This window comes from Acaromyces ingoldii (genome assembly GCF_003144295.1).
Source record: "Acaromyces ingoldii strain MCA 4198 unplaced genomic scaffold FA10scaffold_12, whole genome shotgun sequence".
Classification (NCBI taxonomy): domain Eukaryota; kingdom Fungi; phylum Basidiomycota; class Exobasidiomycetes; order Exobasidiales; family Cryptobasidiaceae; genus Acaromyces; species Acaromyces ingoldii.
The window spans coordinates 1-21,317 of NW_020290258.1; the positions used below are offsets into that span (position 1 = coordinate 1).

General features: G+C 50.5%; 4 protein-coding genes across 4 annotated transcripts; 1 reads left to right on the top strand and 3 right to left on the bottom strand.

The window, feature by feature from the left end:
• Positions 1-2,384: 2,384 nt before the first annotated feature.
• On the bottom strand, positions 2,385-3,772 carry FA10DRAFT_289677 (hypothetical protein; the record flags this gene model as incomplete). Its single annotated transcript, XM_025524320.1, has 4 exons — positions 2,385-2,939; positions 3,051-3,101; positions 3,180-3,251; positions 3,335-3,772. The coding sequence occupies 4 exons, from the start codon at positions 3,770-3,772 to the stop codon at positions 2,385-2,387; spliced, it is 1,116 nt and encodes a 371-aa protein (XP_025373686.1).
• A 6,771-nt stretch (positions 3,773-10,543) lies between these two features.
• FA10DRAFT_270182 (hypothetical protein) lies at positions 10,544-12,142 on the bottom strand. The gene is made up of 5 exons (XM_025523032.1): positions 11,855-12,142; positions 11,656-11,784; positions 11,242-11,586; positions 11,010-11,183; positions 10,544-10,945 (listed from the first exon to the last, which is right to left on the bottom strand). Exons 1-5 carry the CDS (start codon positions 12,074-12,076, stop codon positions 10,706-10,708), a joined length of 1,110 nt encoding a protein of 369 aa, XP_025373687.1. The 5' UTR covers positions 12,077-12,142; the 3' UTR covers positions 10,544-10,705.
• Positions 12,143-14,084: 1,942 nt separating this feature from the next.
• Positions 14,085-14,541, top strand: FA10DRAFT_270184 (hypothetical protein). The gene has a single exon (XM_025523033.1). It carries the CDS (start codon positions 14,323-14,325, stop codon positions 14,494-14,496), a length of 174 nt encoding a protein of 57 aa, XP_025373688.1. The 5' UTR covers positions 14,085-14,322; the 3' UTR covers positions 14,497-14,541.
• Positions 14,542-19,067: 4,526 nt separating this feature from the next.
• FA10DRAFT_263324 (hypothetical protein) lies at positions 19,068-19,503 on the bottom strand (the record flags this gene model as incomplete). Its single annotated transcript, XM_025520194.1, has 2 exons — positions 19,068-19,387; positions 19,452-19,503. The coding sequence occupies 2 exons, from the start codon at positions 19,501-19,503 to the stop codon at positions 19,068-19,070; spliced, it is 372 nt and encodes a 123-aa protein (XP_025373689.1).
• Between the last annotated feature and the right edge of the window lie 1,814 nt (positions 19,504-21,317).

Here is a 21,317-nt window from a genome sequence, read left to right on the forward strand (position 1 = left end):
ATGAAGGTGGTGTCAACAGAAATCAAAATATTTCACGGAGTCGTAGCTTGGCCGCTCTCGCCAATCTCAACCCTTCTGAGAAAGATGTGATCGACAGTCTTCTTCAAGCTGTCGTGAGCTCTTGTACGGCTCTCAATGGAAGCGCATTGAGACACTTACCATCTTTATTGCTCGTCACCGTCACAATTGCTTCTGCTAAAACAATCATTGCAGAGACTCTCCTCGGCCCAGCTACTTGCCAATTCTGCTATCATAGATTGGCTCCTGTACACGCCCCTTCGCTAATTTCACCTTTTTCGACAATATAAACGCTTCTAACGCAGCCCCGTCGGAAGTCTTGATCATGTGCATCGAGAGAACACTCTAGTTGAATCCGTATCTCCCGTCGGACCGCCTGAGGAGACGGGAAAGATACCTGTCCGTCACAAGCTCGTCAGACATTCGAGCCTCTCGCCTCTTGCCTCTTGCCTCTTTTACCTTATATCACTGCCCGGATCCCGAAGAAAGGTGCGTGCACTTCTTTATCTCCCCTTTTTTGCCCAACTGCAACTCATCATGTCTTTCTTTCAGGCAAAAAGCCGTGTATTTCCGAAAAATAAAGATCGGCGCTCGATTCAATTCTTCGGGAACGGGAATCAATAAGGGGCTGTCAAAATCACAGAAATCTTGATTTCTTCGATAGCTCGACTCGATGTAGCACGAACGCAAATGCAGTGCAGCGAGACCGAGCACAATACAATGAGTTGCATGAAGTGCGCCCTTTGACAGGGCGGGGATTGTGGAATGACGTGGCATCTTCGGTTGCACAAGGAAAGGAGTGGTGTGGGAAGAAGGAGGGCGAGGACAAAGCGTGCGAAGTCGATGGACTCCAGGGAAAAGTACGGCTTCCCTTTTTCACACGGGACTGTCTCGGTCAACCTTATTTTGTGCATTGCTCTGTCCGTTGAATCAGTCTGAAACGAAAACAAATGATGCAATGGAAGGTTGGGCAATAAGCCTAGCTGTTCTGACTGAAGAGGTGCTTGAGGCGATCGATATCTGCAAGCATCAATATCGTCAATGTAGCCTCGACGGACCTCACTAAGTTCGCACAGAGGTCATGTGCTTCCGATTCATTCGCTCGGTCATGTTTAGCTTTCCCGACGCTGGATTATGCCAGAAGATTTCCTATACTGGTGCAGAGGCAAGAAGACCCGTCCCATCAATCTCTAGGAAAGCGTGATGTTACTCTTACCCCGGGTCGTCACGTTTGTGCAGAGAGCTCGTTCATCCCGGGACTCCCTCCTGACCGTTTACTTCTCTCCATCCTGTGTAGGCCAGCAACATGCCGAAGACTTCGGAGCCGGGTAAGCGCAGGTCCCAATTTTTCGAGTATAAGCGCATGCTAAGGCCCTCCTTGTCGGCGTTTGTTCCCCGAAGATTTTTATTTTTCTTTTCGGAGAAAAGCGTCCTAAGCGGCGCCCACGGACAAATTTGCAAGTTGCCTGCGCCATGCTCATTCATGGCCTCGACTGCTCAGACTAAGAGGGAAAGAGAAGTGCTTTATTTGGCTTGGCTGTCCTTTCATTTACAAGTGGCAATGCTTGCTTGCCTTGATCTTTTGTGCTATTCTTCGTTGCTATTGGAGAAGGGGAGAATCGCTGAAGAAGTTGAGATTTGCCGTAATGAGAGTATGTGACATCATGTCCGAGGCAGGTAATCGTCCAATGCGATCAAGATACTAGTAATGTGGTCCATGATACTAGCAAGGTGGTCCATAGTTCTTTTTTTGGACGCACCGCGACTCTGTACTGGGATTCGAGGACGGGCTTGGATTCAACAAAAGGACGACACCTGGGTCTGCGTCATGTTGGCGGGTCCTCGTCGGCCTTGTGATCGAGGTACGAGACGAGTTGGGCTGGAGAAATGGCGGCTCGCAAAGCCATCGTCCTCGGGTCGCAGAGCCTCCTCTTGTTCATCGGCCGCGCCGTCGCTTGCTCTGCGCATGTAGCCGTGACGAGTCCGTGGCACGGCCAGTGGGTTGCTGGACCGCCCCTCCTGGAGATGGATGTCGTACTGTCCAACCGAAACTGCGTTCGCCCCTCGTCCGCTACTGCTCGCTGCCAGACTGAGCGACGTATGGAACGTGGACAGGAAGTTGTCGTAGGACTGAAGGAAGCAGACAGGAAGATGCCCCCGCCACACACGATATTAAGCCAGCCGGTGGCAAGATTGTAGTGATAGAAAGCCGGGGCAAGGGCTTCAGGACTTTTGCTGATCACGCCGAGGTCCACTGCAGTGATGCCGATGACGACGATCGAGTATGCAGTGAGCGCCGAGATGAGATAACTGAGAAGAAAGAGGAGGTTGATCAGCTCGCGCTGCAGCTCGCGATTGCGAAGCCGCTAGACGACCGAGGACTGAACACGCCGTGGACGTCCGAGTCTGTCAACGGGCACTCTCAGGCTGGGCGATCTGGTCGTCGAGCAAAGGTTTGAGTCAGGAGTTTGGCCCTCGCCATCTTTAGATGCAGAGACATCTGTCGAAGAAAATTCGCGCTGTTTGTCGCCGAGCTCCGCTGGCGGAGGTACGCTGAGGCGCGCAGCGAAGTCCAGATCGTCCTCTTCGTCGTCCACCTCGACCGGGAAAGGCTCCGTGAGAGGTACAGAGAAGATCAAGTCGTCGTCGTTCTCCTGATTGTCGAGCCCGCGCATGCGGACGATGAGCTCATAGGCCAACACGAGTCCCACAATGAATTGGAACAAGGTGGTGAGCCAGGCGAAGGCGGTCCACTCGCAGAAGCCGACAGTCCCCCACCACCAAGCCAGCTTGAAGTACTCCCAGACTTTGATGGCGGCGGCGTTCTCCTCCGGTCCAGCCAGATCCGTGCCTTTCGAAGTGGCCAAGGCAAATTGCAAAGCTTGTCGACGCTCGTCGCTGGTCTTGTAATGACGGCCAAACTGAATCCAAGAGGCAATCGTACACCCTAAGACCGCTGCGGACACCAGTACCAAAAAAGGATTGCTCGCCCTTGCAGCCAAATATCGCCAATAGAGTGAAGGTCCGCTTACGTTTGGCTGCTGTTGTCGCCAGGGCAGGCTGGGAATCGACTGGAACATGCCCTAGACGGACAGCCAAGCGGCAAACCATACGATGAGCCAAGGGTATAGGAGCCAGTAGCCAAGCATGAACGCGCTGACATGGCCATGGAAGATGGAGACGACAATCCACTCGAAGGCGATCCAAAGAGCGCCGAAGAAGAACTTGAAGAGCTAGAGATTGGGGTTCAAGCAGGTGTGGTCGCTAAGCTTTAGCTTTAGACAGCGGAGCCGCATCAGGACTTGCATGAACTCACCAGCAGGCAGTTGGTGCTGTGGGGGACGATGACAATTGCACCACCTGTCGAGGCTTGCAGACAAAAGAGGGTGAGGCGTCCTTCTCGAACGCGCTTGAACATGGTGAGGAAGCCCACGATCATAATCAGAACAAGTCTGGCGGTGTGGATGTCGATCCGCACATAGTAGGAGTCCGACAAGCACAGCTTGAAGAACGCACCAAGAAACTCATTAAAGTGAGCCTTGATCTGTACACCGTCGGGCAGTTTGAGGTCGCCCGAGCCTGGTCGCCAGGCCAGAATGTTGGCATTGTAACGACGAGCGAGGTACATTGCCGGACTGAACGATGCCGGCTGCAGTCGCGAGGTGGCGGAAGTGAGGGAAGATTCTCGAGCGTCAATGAGTCCGTCGCCTTTTGAACCAGCTTTGGGCGAGTCCAATTCTTGCCGTTTGGCCATATCTAAAGCTCAATGGAAGACAGGTAAAGGCGAGCAGAGTCCCGGACCGATGAGCCGATGCGTTTGCTGCAGTTCCCGATCTTCATGTGGGAGCTTTTATTTTGCAGTGTCTAGGTCTCCGTTCCCATAGGTAGTCAGCGCATGCGATGGTGCTTGGGTCTTCATGTCGCAAACAATGTGATGCTGTTCGAAAAAGGCTAGAGTCGGTTGGCAGTTTTTATGTGGAACATGCGGTGCCTGGATTTTGTCCTTTCTGAGTCCGCTCTCAGTCGTACTCTCACAGGCAGAAATTCTACATCTGACGAGCAATTGTAACATTCAAAGCACAACTGCATTTTCCGGGACGGAATCAGCAAAATCGTCCCAGGCCTTTCGCGATGCCGTGAGGAGCAGCCGCGCTAGCTTGAGAAAATCGACGTCAGTCCTTCGTACGTACGGAAGACGGAGATATTTTACCTTAGACTAATGGTACAGTACACTGGTACACTCGAATTTCCAGTTTGTACTACACCAGGAACAATACAGCCCGTCGCTACTCCCTCAATCACGCCCTCATTGCGCTTGAGCCTTTCCCATGTTCGCCGTCGCCTCTGCCAAGTTGGAGAGCTCCAAGGTATCGTGATGTTTCCTTGTCTCAATCTACTAAGCCTCATCTGGGGCACGATCAAGCATGTGAAGAATGCGGCTACCAAGCCCGCGCTTCAATGATGTCTTGTTTTTCGTCCCGAGTAACGAGGCCCACGCCTTGTCCAGCAATAGAGCGCTTCATGGCGGCAGAAAGGGCCCTCTTTGAGTTTCTTACGTCTTTCGTGCAACTCTCCCAATGGTCCGGTTCACTCTTTCTAAGAGTGCTTTACTTCAACAAAATCAGATTCCTTGCGTGAATGGCGCACTGCTCACTTTCTACGCAACATCATTTGACATGCGATCGCCTTAATCCGCACCATTCAGGACGCTCGACGTGACACGGACCCCATTATGGCCAGGTCTTCGAAATTGGGCTATCTCAACGCCTTGTGAAACTTACCAACAGCCGGATTGCATCAGAAAGCCTCCCTCACAGGCAGACACAGCGAAAAAATGTGATTCTTGTCGGGCCCACTTTGTCTGAGTCTCGTCGAGGTCATCGATTCGTATCGCGCCGCCCGGCGCTCAGCTCACCGACTTGTGTGGGTTCCTTATAACGCAGCGAACGTCAAAAACTTGATGAGATGCCAATCCACTGGGCAGACTCACAACTTGGGTACAGATGTTGTCATCAAAAGGGTTCACGAGGTATCCAGATCGATCTCCTCCAAAAGCTCCGCAGCATTCTACCCACCCTCACATCGACCGATGGCGGCAAAATCTGTATATTAATTTCTCGACAAGCACCGCTGTCGATGAAACTCCACGATGTATTCTCATCGTCGTCGCTGGGTCGGAAGAAGCGCAAGTCACTAAGGTGGACATGCGTGCGTTCTGCACAGACAAGGAGGAAATTCTGCTCGACAGTATCGACAACGGCTGGATATAGACCACAGATCTTTTGCGTAGGACAGAATTTTAAGAATAAACTGCAAGAGCGCGAGACCTGTTGACCAGTATGCCGGTCGCTCACTCGACCTACTAACAGACCCAGCGGCTTGCGAATCTATCCTGAAGCGTAAGCACGCGAACCATAGAAGAGCGAACTATTAGTCGAAATTTGAATGACCCCGGCCGGATTTAAGCGCTACCCAGGGTCGAGTTGACCAATCTTCACACTTCACATTCCGTTTTGACGGTGACCTACCCGACCCTTGGGCCTGTGCCTTCTTTCCTCTTTCTTTGCTATTTCATCTTCTGAGAATTGTGTTCGACCGGTCGTCGTATGCCGATTATTGTGCTCATGTACCGTACACTGGTCTGACGTAAAGCAACCTCGCGAAGTAGACATGTGAACCAACCATGTTGGGTCAACAATCGACTCTGCACGGTGGAAGAGATGTTGCAGAAGTGAGGGCCACCTTCAAAGGTGAGTGAGAAGGGTTATTTTTCTGGCAACTGTGCCCGTCGCGGTGCAGGCAGAACTATTCATGCTCCTAGAGAGAGAAAGGTAAACTTGCGGATGCTGGCATCACCTTTCGCGGCGGCAGAGTTAAGGAGTGAGAGGATGTCGTAGGCCTCCAGGCGCTGGCGGGGAAGCCACCATGACTGACCTGCTAGCCAACGCTAGGCCTGCATACGGACACGGTTACAGGCCAGCGGATAGTTCCCGGGCAGGAAGTGCTGCAACAGCCGATGATGGATCGGACTAGATGAACTGATTGAGCCAACGAGGTGTGGATACGTGGAAAGAATAGGAGGGTTAGTGAAGGCTGCTTCTGCATCAGAGATTAGTACAACCCTTTCAAACAACGACAGTTGCAGAGCCGAAGACCCCTCTGTCTTCCTTGCGCGGATGAAAGCAACAAGACTGCCTTCATGTGTATATACGGTCAGCGACCATGAAAATTTTGAGGACTCTCGTCTCTGCTAACCTTGGTCGCGCGTCCAAAGCGCAGTGAGAAGCTCGCCCAAAGCGCAAATCGCGGAGCTTGATCTAGCAAGGACATTCTACCAACACACATTGCGTACTCGATTACCAAATCTAGTCTTTTAGCTGCCGAGATTGAAGCGACCGAATCGCCTTATCGAATCTTTCCATCGATTTCTGCAGCAAAGCTTCTTAGCCTACGATGAAGTTTAAGAAGAAGCTTTAGGAGCTCAATTTCGAATGACAGGTCTCTATGCAGCCCCTTTTGAGTATAGCATTCTGGCAGCCCGCATTCAATGCACCATCTGTCCGCTCCACATCAAAATTTGCGACTGCCAAACTTGTCTCTGATCACCTCTTGACCCCTTCTGTAGTGAAGCTAAACCACAAGATTGCGTGGCATGGCCAGTCCGATCTTCACCTTTGCTCTATGGAGACCTTTGGAGTCACTTTGGCTTGATTTGAAACTCAAAGAAGCAAGCATGCTACGCATGCACCATGACAGCACGACTCCACGTTGTGCCTGCCTCCACCGCACTCTGGGGACTCTTCTCATCTTGCTTCGCCTTGACTTTCCTGGGTGGAAGGCAACAGCAACAGCAGATCCGGGTCATAGTTGAGTAAAGAAGGGCACGATGACATGAGAAGGCTGAAGGAAGCCAGGGGCTTATCTACATGGACGCATTTTTTGTCACGGCTAAGCTTCGATGGAAGGCGGGAGGGATGGAGTAGAAGACCTTGTGATCAGAACAATGATTCAGTTGCTAAAGTTTTTGGGCCACACGACAGCTGGGGAGGGTCATCGCAACACTGATCAGTTTCAAACGTTCTCTCGAAGATATCAGCGCAACTGTCTTAAAGACACCAGAGCAGCGAGAAGCTCTGTCAACGTCCCTGCCCTGTTGTCAAGATGCCGTGCACGCTTCGAGCGATGAGATAGACAGAGATTGCGTGTGTTCGAGAATACGGTCCGAATGTACGTGATTTGTTAGGAAAGAAAGAAAAGGGAAAGGATTTTATTATGCGAAAGCATTTGCCGAGCAAGGAGATGCTGTCACCCGGGAGCTGGCTTGCTCAACCAAGCTGGACTGCTGAATGCAGACCCATCCGCTCCGCCGCCTCGCTGTGTGGCGTGTTTTTCCTAAAGATGGTTCTTGGAGGGCTTGCTAGACGTATGTGTGTTGATGAATTTCACCATTCTGGTGCGAAAGAGCAAGAAGAGAAACAGTGCCGCTGCTCGTTGGGAGCAAGCTGAATGACTCAGTAATCACTCCTGCTGAATTCTCTTCGAGTCCATACACCCGAATGAGCCTGCAACTCTTCAATTGATGTCAATGGAGTGCGTCTTTAGGTGCTGCCGCAGATTGTCAGACCGTCCGAACGATTTCTGGCAATCAGAGAAGGAACATTGGAACGGTCGTGCCTGCGTGTGGCTATGGCGGTGACGTTCGAGATGTTCGAGACGCTTGAAATGCTTTTCGCACTTCAAGAAGTCGCAGGAATGACGCTCGTCTGCCGACAACACGATTAGTGGAGGCGGCTTTGTTGTGGGCACGTCTGATATTTGGAGCAGTTGGTTGGAGCGGGTCGCTGCTGACTTCCGACTTTTTGGGTGGCATTGAATCGGCGGTGGAGCCCAGTCGTCTGTCAAGCAATTTGACGGCAAATGCGCCGAGGGAGGCTCTGTGAATGACCCGAGCATCGATTGAGAGAGGTGCATACCAAATTGAGCTACGTTGCTCCTCGAATGCAAATCAGCAGGATCCGTGCACGATGCCAGACCTTTATAGGCTGCCATACTGTCCTGCCGAGCGGAGGCGCAGAACAGCTTGCTGATGCCGGCGTAATTTTGAACTTGTCGTTGTTGTTGTCGTTGTTGTTGTTGCTGCTGTTGTTGCTGCTGTTGGGGTCAGGGGCCAAGAATGAGCTCGTCCTTAAGGTACAGGTCAGTGCTGCTGCTGCTGCTGCGCCACGTTCTGCCTCCCTGTCCTTGCTGCTGGCGTTCGACGTTTAGCAGCTAGAATCGTCGGAGTTGCTGGCGGTGAATGGTGTCGCAAAAGGGGAACAGACAGGACATGGCGACGTTTTCACTGCGTCAAAAGTGGACGAAGCAAAAGAAAGAAGCTAGCGGACGGCTGACTGTGTCGCTATGCTGCCTCCAAGAGTGCGGGAAATTCAGTGGCTGCAAATTGATAGTCCTGAACAGCTCTGTTACCGGCTGGGGCGACTAGTCTGCTGCTTATGAAGCTGATGTGCTTTAGGCCTCATTGGCGACAATTGGAAGAATAATGTTGGTCTCAAGATGCCGGCAGGTGCCGCCAGAAGAGAAGGGCTCCCCGTACGCCTGATAAGCGAGGCGCTGTGTCGATTCCGAGCGGCTCGAAGATTGCTAAGTCGGAAAAACGAAGCGCAATCCACTTCAGACTTCGTATTACTTGCAGCGCGACCGGAAGTCCAGTGACGGCATGAATGAGCGCGCTCTTGGGCTGAACGCATGAAGTGGGAGAAGCGTTGGATTGAAATGGCGCTTTAAGAGGCAGGCAAGACGGTCGTTATTTGGATAATGGCCTTTCTTCCGAAGCCACGACCAGCCACCAAGTTCGAAACGATTAGAACATCATTTAAATGGTGAGAGGAGGGACGAGCAAGCGCTTTTAGATGGTTCCGAGCGGCATCCAACGAATCAAGTATCGGTTTAATGAACCAATGTTTAAGGGGCGTCCAGCGGACTGTCAGGCCTTTTCAGGTTTTTGTTTTTACAAACGTCCCTTGAGGAGCATGTTTCTTTCCCACTTTCTACGAGAAAGAAAAAGAAGCCTTAGTTGCCTTCTGTCCTCTTGATGGGTGCGCAAGAGGTGAAGTGGGCCAATAATCGACCAGTACATGAAAGACAACATGGATGCCGTCTGCCCAATGGCAAGAGCTGAAGCGCATTCGAGCACGTCATGTATGTCAAGCACTCGCGACAGATGGCACAGGCTGCACCCTTCTAAGCAACAGCGCAAGAAAGGTTGTGTCCAAGACGACCCCCACGCAAATGGTAGTAGCCCTGTAGCGCGGAACGACGTCCGGGCATTTAGTGAGAGGGTAAAGAATAAGCACTAGCTGACAGGATCGCTTCGACACGAAAAGTGGTGATTGCCGATCTGCTTGATTCACTGAACTATCTCCATATGATTTGCCATAATCGACGAGAGCATGGCGAAGGTAATGGCGTCGACTGATATTGATTAGCTCTGCGCGCTCGAGAATAGAGACTCCAAACAGGTGCGCTACGATAGAAACTTTCTTGCCCGCTCAGCGCGTTTTCGAAGTCCTGCGTAATTTGCAAGCTCATTTCGTTAATCCTGCAATATTTCAAGTAGGGCTGGACACGCTTCGTCGTCGTGGAAGCCCTTGCTTGCAATGTGTCCGAGCGAGTTTGCGCGCGTTCAAAGTCGAAACATTTCGTATTTACGTCCGGAGAAGCACCGTAGATTACGCAGGAAGGATGTCCATACAAGAATCCTGAGAGAGTTCGAGACAATTCAAAGGAGCTGCTTTGAGGCAACGCCGAAGCCAAGACAGACGGGGCTACAGAGCCGCAACGTCGGTCTATCAGATATCGGTGACCAAGTCCTCTTTGAACCCCCGATAAATTTTTTTTGCGCTTCTTCGGTGTGAGGCGTGAATGAGAGACCATTGTAAGGAGAAATTATGGATGCTGTCAAGATCTTCTGGATTCGTCGGATTGGCATCGTTGTTTTTCGTCTGATAGTGCTGTGCAATCTGCTGAGTAGCCAGCCTAATCTGATTTAAGAACTTGCGCCAACTATTTCATTAACCAAAATGCAAAAGAATCGCATTTCAATGTCTGTAGAGTCCGTAACAGAGGTTAAATTGAAACATCAGCAAGACATTCACAATAAGAGATACATGCAGTACCTACTGGATGTCGCTCGACGGCAAAGACTGTAGGTGGGTAGGTACATGTACAATACGAACCGTCCTCTCTGCGTACCAACCCAGTATATAATGCGCGCTCCTCTCTTAAGGTCATGACGAGATCTACTGCAACCTCTGACATAATGCGAGACAGCTCATGACTCGGATCGCTGCAAGAGTATCGCGGTCGACCACCCCGCCCTTCACAACCACTATCTATCGGGCCTTTTTGAGTGATGACCCTCAAAGGAGTGCGGTCTTGCGGCGTGGCGGAAAGAGCCATTCAGACTCTTGACATTCAAGGCGCACTTTAGTCCCGCTCACTGCTCGTGTCTCTGCGCTTCACGCCACCGAAGATTGCGGGCTTTTGGCTTCTTCGCACGCAGAAGAGTCTTCTCTTGTGAATTCGTCGAGATACAGTGTAGGGCACAAAGCAGCAAAGCGAGCCTTTCACGACGTCACGTGGGAGAAGAAGGAGGAATGGACAAATCTGAGAGAGCGAGAGTTTGCAACTACATTTGAGCCAGCTGCGACAGGCGCGCCACATCTTTAGTCGGGTCCTCCTTATAGACTGGGCTTATTGCAGTATCGCCCACACCGTGGGTGTCAGGATGGAAAACGCCAGTGCCATCGGCAAGAACGGAGCTCTTGACGTCGTTGAGATTCATGGGCACAAAGATGACCTTGCTTCCCGCCGATTTCGCCATTGCCTGTAGCGACTCGAGCTGGCGGATCTGCATCGCAGCAGGACTCTGTGCAAAACGTTCTCGATGAGCTTCGTGAATTGATGAAAAAAAAAACGAGATCGAAACCCACTGAGAGAATGTCGGCGGCCTGGCGCATGAGCTTGGCAGCATCTACTTCAGCTTTTGCGGCAATGACCTTGCTCTCCCCGATTCGGCGCTGCGTCGCGGCCGACGAAAGCGACTCTTGGAGCTCGCGCGAAAAGATGATGTCCTTGATAAGTATGCTCTCAACGACGACACCCCACTATCGCACACTGTCAGCAAGTCTGAAACGTCAAAGGACGTACATGAGGGCGACACACCTTGCTAGCAACTGTCTCGAGTATCTCCTCAACTTGGTGGGCCACTTCAGTGCGGTCGGAAATGACCGACTGGATGGTCCGGCTACCCACGACGTCCCTCAGCGTGGTCTGAGCGCGCTCGACGAGTGAGCGGTGGATGTCTTGGATGCCATACGCCGCCCTGTACGGGTTCGAGACGTGCCAGTAAATGACGCTGTCAACTTCGATGCTAACGTTGTCTCGCGTCGTGACGCGCTGCTGCGGGACGATGATCAGCTGGATCTTGACATCGACAATGCGTAGCGACTCGCTGCAAGGGTTGATCTTGACCAGGCCGGGATCGACGCTCTTGTAGAATTGACCAAACTGTATGTTTTGCATCCTGTCAATATGAGAGGAAGGAGACAGAGGTCATATCCAGTCTGGGGTACCTACCCGGCTCACGAGCCCCACACTTCCTTGCCTGACCTGCTTGAAGGGGTTGGGGCAGGGGCAGCATGGAAATTGCCCAAGGGCACCGGCAGTGTCACCGAGGCAATTGATCAGCGAGCCGTAGAAGCCGTGCTGCGGGAGAGGGAGAGATCACTACATGAGCAGCTACAATCCTGATTTCATGTTCGCCACCCCCTCCTACCTTGACGTCGCTCAGGCCCAGATCCTGGGCGTAGGAAGGCTGCATATCGCTCTTCCTCAGCGGCTGCACAGTGATTATGCCCTCCTGATTGGGCTGGGAAACCCTTACGGGCGCTACCATGGTGGGCACCTTCGAGCTCTGGCTACCCTCAGGTCGCTTGCTGTCAAAGGCGGTCGGGAAGCCATCTTGCTCTTTTATGTCTCCATGACCGTTGTCCTTCATGCTTGAAGGTTAGAATGGATGTGCACAAAGCCCGATGTGGAATGTGAGACGAGAGAAGGGTGTGAGCTCGAATTTCTAAGCAGCAAGCTTGTAGCCTCGTATTTAAGAATAGCTGACTCCGGACGGATATCAGTCCTTCAGCCCTGCTTAAGATAGCAGTGGCTAGGCCAAGGAACAGAGGTAGCCAAGCGCCATTTTTTCTCTCTTCTCACTATCAACATCAAGGGAAATTTCATTACTGCACCGTAACACCGCCTGCTCCTGTTCCACAAGGCAAGGTCTTGAGACACAGCACAGCTGCAGGAACGCCGACAAAGCAGGTGGGACGGAGTGCCGAAAGTGTACATGAGGACATTCTATTTTAGGATTAATATCAAACGTTTATCTCTTATTTCAATACTGGCTTGATTCTAATCTCGCAGAGATTGAATCGACAACCGAGCAAAGAGCAGCGACTTCTTTTGTCGGTCGCATGCAGCGGATGAAAGTTGCAGGCACATGTGACCACGCGGTCAAGCTGTGCGATCGAATTTCTTAAACAAGCAGCAAGTTTATTCCGTCCTTTCTATTTGCATGACCACTTTCCGCTGCCTCGACCTCGTGGGTCAGGCGCTCACATATCATATTTCATCCGAATTCTTGAATTGCTGAGTTCTTATAATTTTACACAAACAGATTCTTAAATTTCCTACATTAGCGCTCGGGAGCGAGGTAATTCTTTTTAAAGTCGGCAGCAGCACGCGACTTACTTCTGACTATCTTCGAGAGAAGCTTATTCCAGCTGGCATTTTCCCGGGCGGTGGATGTGTAGGTAATGGCACATCGCCGATGAAGCGTAACCCCTTTCAAGAGACTGTGCTGGCGTGGAATGTGCCTGCAGATGTCAGAATTCGCTGGCCGCCGAACCATTTAACCGACGATGTCTTCCTACGTTGAGCTACAAGCCAGAAGGCGTGATAACGAGTCTGTAGACTTTGATCTACGGCCTGAAGCTCCGGAGGCCGTTTTTCGAGCAGATTGCTTTTATTGAGACGCTGTATCATCTCAGTAGAATTGCAGCACAGCTAAAAAGAGAAAGTTCACAGCGCTGGTCGTCAACACGATATCGACCTCTGCTTGCTTGAGAGACGCTGTGCCATCCTTCTCATTTGCGATGTCTGATGTGTCTTTGAGTGGTTTTAAAGCCTCAGCGGGGGACAAATGAACGGTCTCCTCGTTGCTGCTGGTCTCCTTTGGGGGACCTGACCACACGATACCAAGGATGGTCCATACGAAATACCCCAGAATAACGAGGAAAAGGGCAAGGTCTGAGTCGTTCCTAGCCAACTCCGAGAGCCTTGACCAGGTTCCTGGGAGAAGAGGGAGCTGAAGTGAGGCGAGAAGATGCAATGGGATTGAAGCCGAGTCCAACTCGAGTTCGGCCACCAAGCAGCATGCTTGCAAGGTTAGGAGCGCCAACACGGCGTAGCATCGAAGGGTTGATAGCTGTGAATCCGGCATAGGCAAGGAAATGCTTATCGAGAGCGCGCTGAGTGCAAAGAAGCACCACATTGTACATTTGCACGCTGTGATTGCGTTCACTGGCCGAACCTTCGCTTCAACGTTTGCAGCGACGACCGTGGCGAATAAGATGCACAACAGGATGCCTGCCGGCCTGCTGTCTTGTCCGAAGATCATTGCGTACGTTGGAAATAGCTTTAAGGGCCAGCGAAGAGTATCCCTTGTAGGCTTGAAGACCCTTCGCAAGATTTTGTCGTCCATTGTGGCCGCGCCGTGTCGAAATGGAGTCGAAAGAAAGGGTGTGCTGAGATGGAGAACTTGTTCAAATGTGAGACACGCGTGTAGGACCCACCTTGAGGCTCGTCACAGACCAGGCGAAAAAACTCACGTGCGATGGATCTATCGAAGTACATGTGAAAGCGGGAGTCGGAAAATCAGAGTCTCGGCCTTGGCTTCGTCGAAGGACAACAGTCAGAGCAATCTTGAGTTGCCCAACACTCCCAATAGCCTCCTGCCCTCGAGAGACAATTGTGCGAGGGCTCGAGAGGCAATCGATCGCATCACTTTCGTTCGAAGCACCATCGTTTCTCCTTCCACATTAAGAGGTATTCGCGACAATTTTGTTTTTCTGAAATGACAGATCAAGTCTTCAAACGACACAGAGCTCCCATCGCGAATGTCGATCTCTGGCCGACAAGCAATGCTTACAAACACTCCTGCGAGTCCCGCACCACTCGTCACCGTGGATGACATCCTCTACTGCAACCATCGTGCCTTCGGTCGCCATAGGCCTTGCTGCCATTGTTGTTGCCATTATATCTTGGAAGCAATACTGCGTCTCCAACCAATACGAGAACGAGATAGGGTCATCCGCCAGCCTCATTATCGCAATAGCTCAACTAGCCCAAGAAGGACTGTAAACTCGGCCATGGGAACCGTTTAAGATCGAGGTTCAACTTCCTCGTGACTTCGCTTTGCTCGAACAATGGCTGGTAGCAGCTCACGAAGCAGGAAGACGGGCAGTAGACATCCAGGTTGCGGAGCAACTTCTCAGCAATTTCAATGCCGTTGTAGGCCTGCTCAACGTGATCCCTCAAGTGGTCTTTGATCTGGGTATACCGGAAAACGCTAACGCGTAGATTGGTTGATGCCAAACACTACTACGGCATCCGTGAAATGAAATTACTCTACTCCAAGTCCTTTTGAAATTTATTACCTAGTGACATTATACCGTGCCGTCTAGAGTCAATGGCATGCCCTGACATGAAGATTGTATCGTCCGACTACTCAATTGCATTCTGAAGTTGTCAATAGCAGAAGGGCGGATGGAAACTGCATGAGCACACGAAATCCCGCGATCGTTCTGGCCGCTCGCATTCGCACACACGTGTTGCGCAAATATGATCAATAATCACGAACAAAGCTTGTGTCAAGACGGCGTTCGCAGCTTTCATCAGCGAACAGATTCATCTTCAAATGATATCCATTCTGGCGTGTGTCGGGAAAGGTACATGATGGATCGATTGAGGGCTTTGTGGTTATAAGTCAGGTCCTAGTTTTCTGTGCGCGGCGATCCTACCGTTCTTCACAGAGAAATATTTTGAGCGAAAATGATTTGCTGCAGGAAGCCCTCAGACACCTACATGCGAGTCCACATCGAAGGCCAACTTCAAAAGTGGAACGAGTCTCAGGCCTTGTCTGAGAATAAGTAAAACCCGCGCGGATGACAGGAGATTATCATGTTGCAGCAAGAGCAACAAACATAATCTTACTCTGGCGAAAACCCATCGGTCGGCTGCAAGTCGCCGAGAGAAAAACGCCGATGTTAAGCAGCGAAGACCCTGTAATTTCCAGCTCTGGACTTGTGAGCGTTCTAATTCGGTTTACTTATACTGTTTCTTACGCTTGCAACGAGGGACAAGGTAATACAACCTCAAAATTTAGCCTTTGTTTCAGTGTCTCAACATTATATATGATGTGAGCTTGGACAAAGCCCCAGATCTCTTCTTCTCTTTTCGGGGAATGGCAGTTGTGGTGAGTAAAATGAAGAAATTCAAAGCTCAAATCTTGCAGCCAGCACAAATACACATTTTTCAGATTAAGAGTACCACGAAAGGCATCTATGACAAAGCTCACCGAGCATCCGAGTCACCGGTCTCTGAGAGAACAGGAGGAATAACTCAAAGTCTTAACGTCATCTCTCGTGCCGGCAAAGATTGCGCTCCGTATTCCTCACAGGTCTACATTCGGCCGTTCTAACGAGTCAAATGAAGAGGCAGAGCAGCGTCCTACAAAACATGGAGTGTTGTAATCGAAATGAAGAGTATAACGAGCTAGCATTCTTTCGACACAACCCCTTGATTGACTCTGATGCAATGCTAAGCAACAATTGAATACTACAAGATACTAAATCATATTTCGCTTCGATAATCTGGTCACGAAACCGACTTTCTTTTCCCTTCTCGCTTCAAGGGATGTTGCGGCGGCAGAGTGGCCATCCCAATTGCAGCTCACATCATTCGCCATTTTGACAGTGGTCAAAGAAAGGGCAACATCAATCTTATGCAAACATTGATCCACGAGCACTATCTCAGATTAGCCCTCGTCTGTATTTATAAGGTCAACAGGCCCATCATGCGCCTTTGTGTAGGGGAAGCAACGTGCTGTTCAAGGTCAAAAACAAAGTACGACGGGTCGCCCAGGTAGTCGAGCTTGGTGTCGAGCTCGTCAGGGCCAAGCACCCAGGCGGTGCTCATGTCCATGATGGGGTGGAAAATCCAGTGACCTTACAGATCTCCAGCGTCAGCGAATTGGTCCAGCGTCTTCGACTTGCAAATGAGGTTCAGGCTCGGCAGCAACGCTTGGCAGATGAGACTCAGCTACGCGACCTTGATTGCGACATCTATCGTTGGAAAGAAAGGAAGCGAATGGAACATGAAAGCGAATTTAGACACCAAGAAGACGAACGCCGTCACTGCGATGGGCCTTATTTAAAGTGGAGAGTGTACAATTCGAGCAAGCGAGAGATCGAGCTTGAACGGGCAAAGCGGAGCATATTACTTGTAAAACTCGTCTTCGTCAGAGTCCTTCTCTTAATTTGATGGGCGTGGCGAACGTGATGCTCCCTCTCACTTAGGCTCCGTCAAAATGGAGCAGACCGGTGTGGAAGCTGGTGATCCAACCACTTCTGTTCTTCTGTAAGGTGGGTCTTTTTCCTGAATATCCGACGTCGATAAGATTAGATCAGCAGGTGTTTTTTTTCTGAATATCCGACGTCGATAAGATTAGATCAGCAGGTTCTTAGCTCATATTGAGAGATGGTCTCACATGTGCTTTCCTCAAAGACAAATTAAGGTCCTTTCAGGCCCATCTGCAGCTGCATCTTACTTCTCCTTCGCATTCAACCTGTGACGGTGCGTCCGACGATGATATTGTGATTTTGCTGAGGTGTCGAGTATTGTGCAATGTGTACTGTACTTGCGTGCGTAATGTCTCACATATCCTTTGAGAACAAACAATAGAAGTGCAAAAAAATGCTCGCGTTGCGCAGGCAACCAAAAGAATCGAGTTCTGATGATAGACTACTACATCAATACAGACCGGAAAGGAGACCACTCTTCTGGGCGCTTAAGATGGAAACCTTGAACATTGTTGTGAGGAGCAAATTTTGTTAGTAGCACATCCACAAGAGAAAGTCTCATGTCGACAGTCGCTCCTGTCCACAGCAGTGCCTAGATCTTCTTGAAACTATTCCAGATCTTCTTGAAACTATCCCAGATCTTCTTGAAACTATCCCAGGCTAGCACACCGTTCCGGTTCTCTATAGATAAAAAGGCTTTATTGCTTAATTGTGAAACCGCCAATTTGATCCATGTTGTGCACGCATACGTCCAGTAAGGAATCCAGCGCGGATCTAGTCCTTCTTCTGGCCCTTGTTGATCTAGACCATCTGGTATGGCGGACCCTATGTCACGTCTCTTCTCCGGGATTAAATTCTCTCCCGAGGCCACATCCTCAAAGCTCAGGTCAAGCTATGCATTCTGATCCCAGACCCTGTGTCACGTCTCTTCTCCGGGATTAAATTCTCTCCCGGGGCTACATCCTCAAAGCTCAGGTCAAGCTATGCGTTCTGATCCATTATTTTCCTGGCAAGATAACCAACGCCAGAAGTGGCATAGTCAACATTTTGGTGCTTTGTCCGGGATTCGTTGCGAGCGCCCATAAATTGACATCTTTCACTGCACCTCAGAACCTTTTTGCAACTCACTGACATTTCCTGATTGTATCGACACATGAAATGGCAGCTGGTGAAAGACCCTACTGCACTGATTTTGCCAGATCAGTGCAGGTCGAGGTCGTTGATAAATAAAAGGGTCCCTTGATGCTACGTGCAACTTGCTCCGAATCTGAGCGTCTCAAGGCTAAGCTGGCTGTCGAGAGCCATTACGAGGTAGGTGATGAATTTGTTGAGTAGCAGCTGCATCTTCTTTCAAGAGTTGGGGAGGAAAGGCTTGAGGGGTTGGTTGCCCTGCTTTGCCTTCTTTCACTGCAGTCAGATGTTGATGAAGTTGCCGTCAACCAATCACAGCGTTGACACTATCTCCTCCTTCCGTTCTTCCGGGCTCAGTAGGCTCAAATGATTGTGTCTACCAGGTCTTGTGCAGTTCTCTGTGTTCCGATGCTGTCATGCCCTTCTATTCATTTGACTTGTCTCGTTTGCGCTTTCCCAAGAAGTGATGAAGTTGATGCCCGGGTCGGACCAAAGCATTAGAGGAAGACCAGCAATGACCTTCTAACAATTCGGAAGAAGGGCCTTTTCGGAAAAAAAAATCAAGGCTGCATCCTCAGAGGTGACGACCAGCAGGGATTCTTGATCGGCAGATAATAAGTCGCTGTCAAATGTTCCTGACTGCCTTTCAGCGGGTCTAGAATATTTGTCTCGTCGCCAATGGCTCTGAGAAGAAATGGGCATCAAAGGCGCGAGAAGTATATGGCACTCGAGATAACGTAGCAACTTGCATTATCGTCGGTGTCAAGCGTCTTCGCAGAAACCTGGTGGATTAGCTCATCAAACGGTCGAAGTTGCGCAACGACGACTCGTCCAGGAGACGGTAGATCCGGTGCACGAGAACAAGACGTGCTCGTCTTTTGAACCATACGAATGCAGGAAGGTGAGGCTCCTGAGCTGGTCAAGAACCGAGATGAATGTGCGCATGAACGCGGGCACTCCCATCTTTTCAAGACACCTGACGTCTATCGGGCTCATGGGACGTTAAAAAGGATGAATCATGTCAAAGTGCGAATTGAGTTCATTCTCATCCTTGCGCACCATCCGCAGAGTGCTTCTTGTAGCGTAGAGGAGACAACATCCGCTGATCATGTGTAGACCTCGAAAGTTGGTGGCAGGAGAGTGCATACCTCGTTAGAGCTTGCGGGTATTGTTTCAGTCAAAGATCTCACACACCACCTGTCTATTCCACCGCTTATCGAATTAAATGAAGATGACGCGAGAAAACCCGTTAAGCTCCCGGACGACGCTCATGGCCACCTCGCGAAAGCGCTGGAATTTGTTCAGAGCAGTGAAATGCTCGTTGACTTGGCCGAGAGCACCCAACACGTCGAGCATCTCCTCACCAGCCTCATCAACATTCGACTGTAATTTTCTCGCGCGATTGGGTCTTGATATCCGTCCACTCTTCCCGACCGTCATACGGTACCGCTTTCTCCCATCTTGGTAATCGACCAGCCCCGTAGAGCGGCGGACGATACGTTTGCCCCAGGAACTCACCTTGTCGTGCATCAGCTCGAATTCTAGCACGATTGTCGATCTTAGTGTATTTTTTCCCTCATCATCGTGCCCATGCTTGGGAGCGACCGATGAGCAGCAACCGCCAGCTTCCAACGCTTTTGTGTCGAAGCACCACCATGACTGAAACCGCCAACTTGAAAGATGTTGGGAGCAGACTCCCTCAATTCTTTTGAGCACGTCAATGTAGTCCCCGAGGATGTCCGCCTAGTTTCTTTGTGACAGTCCAGGAAGGACTTTAAAAGACTAAAAGAAAGACAGAGGTGAATGACAGGCCGAAAGTCTCGCTAGTATTCTGAGAAACTAAAGATAGTGAGCAACTGGGTTGCAGACTCACTCCTTGCTGCTCGGTAAGTTACGGGCGAAGTAAAGCTTCTCATGCCTCTGTCGGAAACACTTTCCACTGGCTGTAGATCTTCAGTGAGGCTTCTCATCTCAATTCGAGCAAGTGCTTCGTTCAAATTCGGATCTCGAAGATGACAGTGAATTCAATGCTCTAAGAAGAAAAATGGCCATTCGAGAGCGGGGCATCAGATTATATAGGACCGTTTGCAAACAGGCAAATCTCACGGATCCTACTGTGGCGCTACAAAATCAGAAGGTTATCTTTCTAGCTTTTGTGCGAAACGAGGCTTTTGTGCGACACGAGTGCATAGCCGCACGAGACGTAGTGTGTTGATTGATTCGGGCACTACCGCAAACAGGTACAAAGCAGGGAAAAGGAGACTTCGGCGCCTGTTTTTCAGTGAGCGGCGAGCAAAGCAAAAAAGTGCAGGCTTATAATGTACCCACCAGCTCCAGCTCTGTACGAGCGAAGGAAAGCGCGTCAGAACAAATCGTATTTGCCATGTCCAGCTTACTGCGGGCAAGACCCCGGCTAGGGCAACGATAGCTGAAGCCAAACACACGTGTGTCGTCGTGGGGCGGCAAAGTAGATAGATGAATTCGATGACATCTGTGGCTGCTCCGTGTCCATATGCCCCCAACAATATCATGGACATGCCAAGCCTACCGTACGCCGGATAGTCAGGGAGCAGATAGAGACACTGGGTAACATATAATGTCACGACTGATGCCAGAACGTGGTATGTTTGGACTTTTGGTTGTAGCGTTCGAACAGATAGTTCGAAGACGTAAAGACTGGCCAACGATAGGCTCAGTCTGTTAGCCGCCTTGACGCCACTTCGTTCCAGGAAAGATTCATCCTGCTCTGAGCCGGCTTGCCATTGGAACAAACCCTTCTTGACTATATCGAAGCAATGGACAATCTTGTAGAGCGCTAAAGGCTGTTTGTACGAGCGTCAATGTCGACCTTCAAATACATTCGAGAACAATTTACCAAAGCTGTACACGCAACAGACTGCTGAGAAGTTGTGAGCCTCTTAAAGGCCGGATCGGAAGAGAGGATTTTCTTGCAAGTGTTTGATATGGCAATTAGCACCATTTGGGAGCCTAGCACCCATGTACGATCATAGAAGTGGCCGCTCTCTTGCTGGAAGGTACACTCGCCCTTTTCTCGAGCTTCTCTTGTGACGGAAGGTCGTCTTTGTCTTCCGATCGATTGATAGCAGGGCTCGTTGTTGTCCGAGAGCGAATTTGAGGCAAGGCCCATTTGGCCGCTTGGTCTCTCAGAGGTCTGATCATCCTACTCAAGGGTGTTTAGCTCGAGGGGCGGCAATACGTTCAGGGAGGAAAGGAGGGATGTTGTAGTGCCAGATTGCACTCTTATATCTCCTTTCGAAGGTTCTTGCTCGCTTTCCGGCTAGAAAACAACAAACGGTCTAGAACCCTGCACGGTCATGCCTCTTTGTTTATCTCATCGCCCTTCGTCTTATCATATTGTCGCCTGACACATTCAGTGTTAAATTATTGCGGCATACTGTCGCCTTAACACAGACAAATTCGTTTGGTCCGTCGAAGACTGATGTAAGCGCG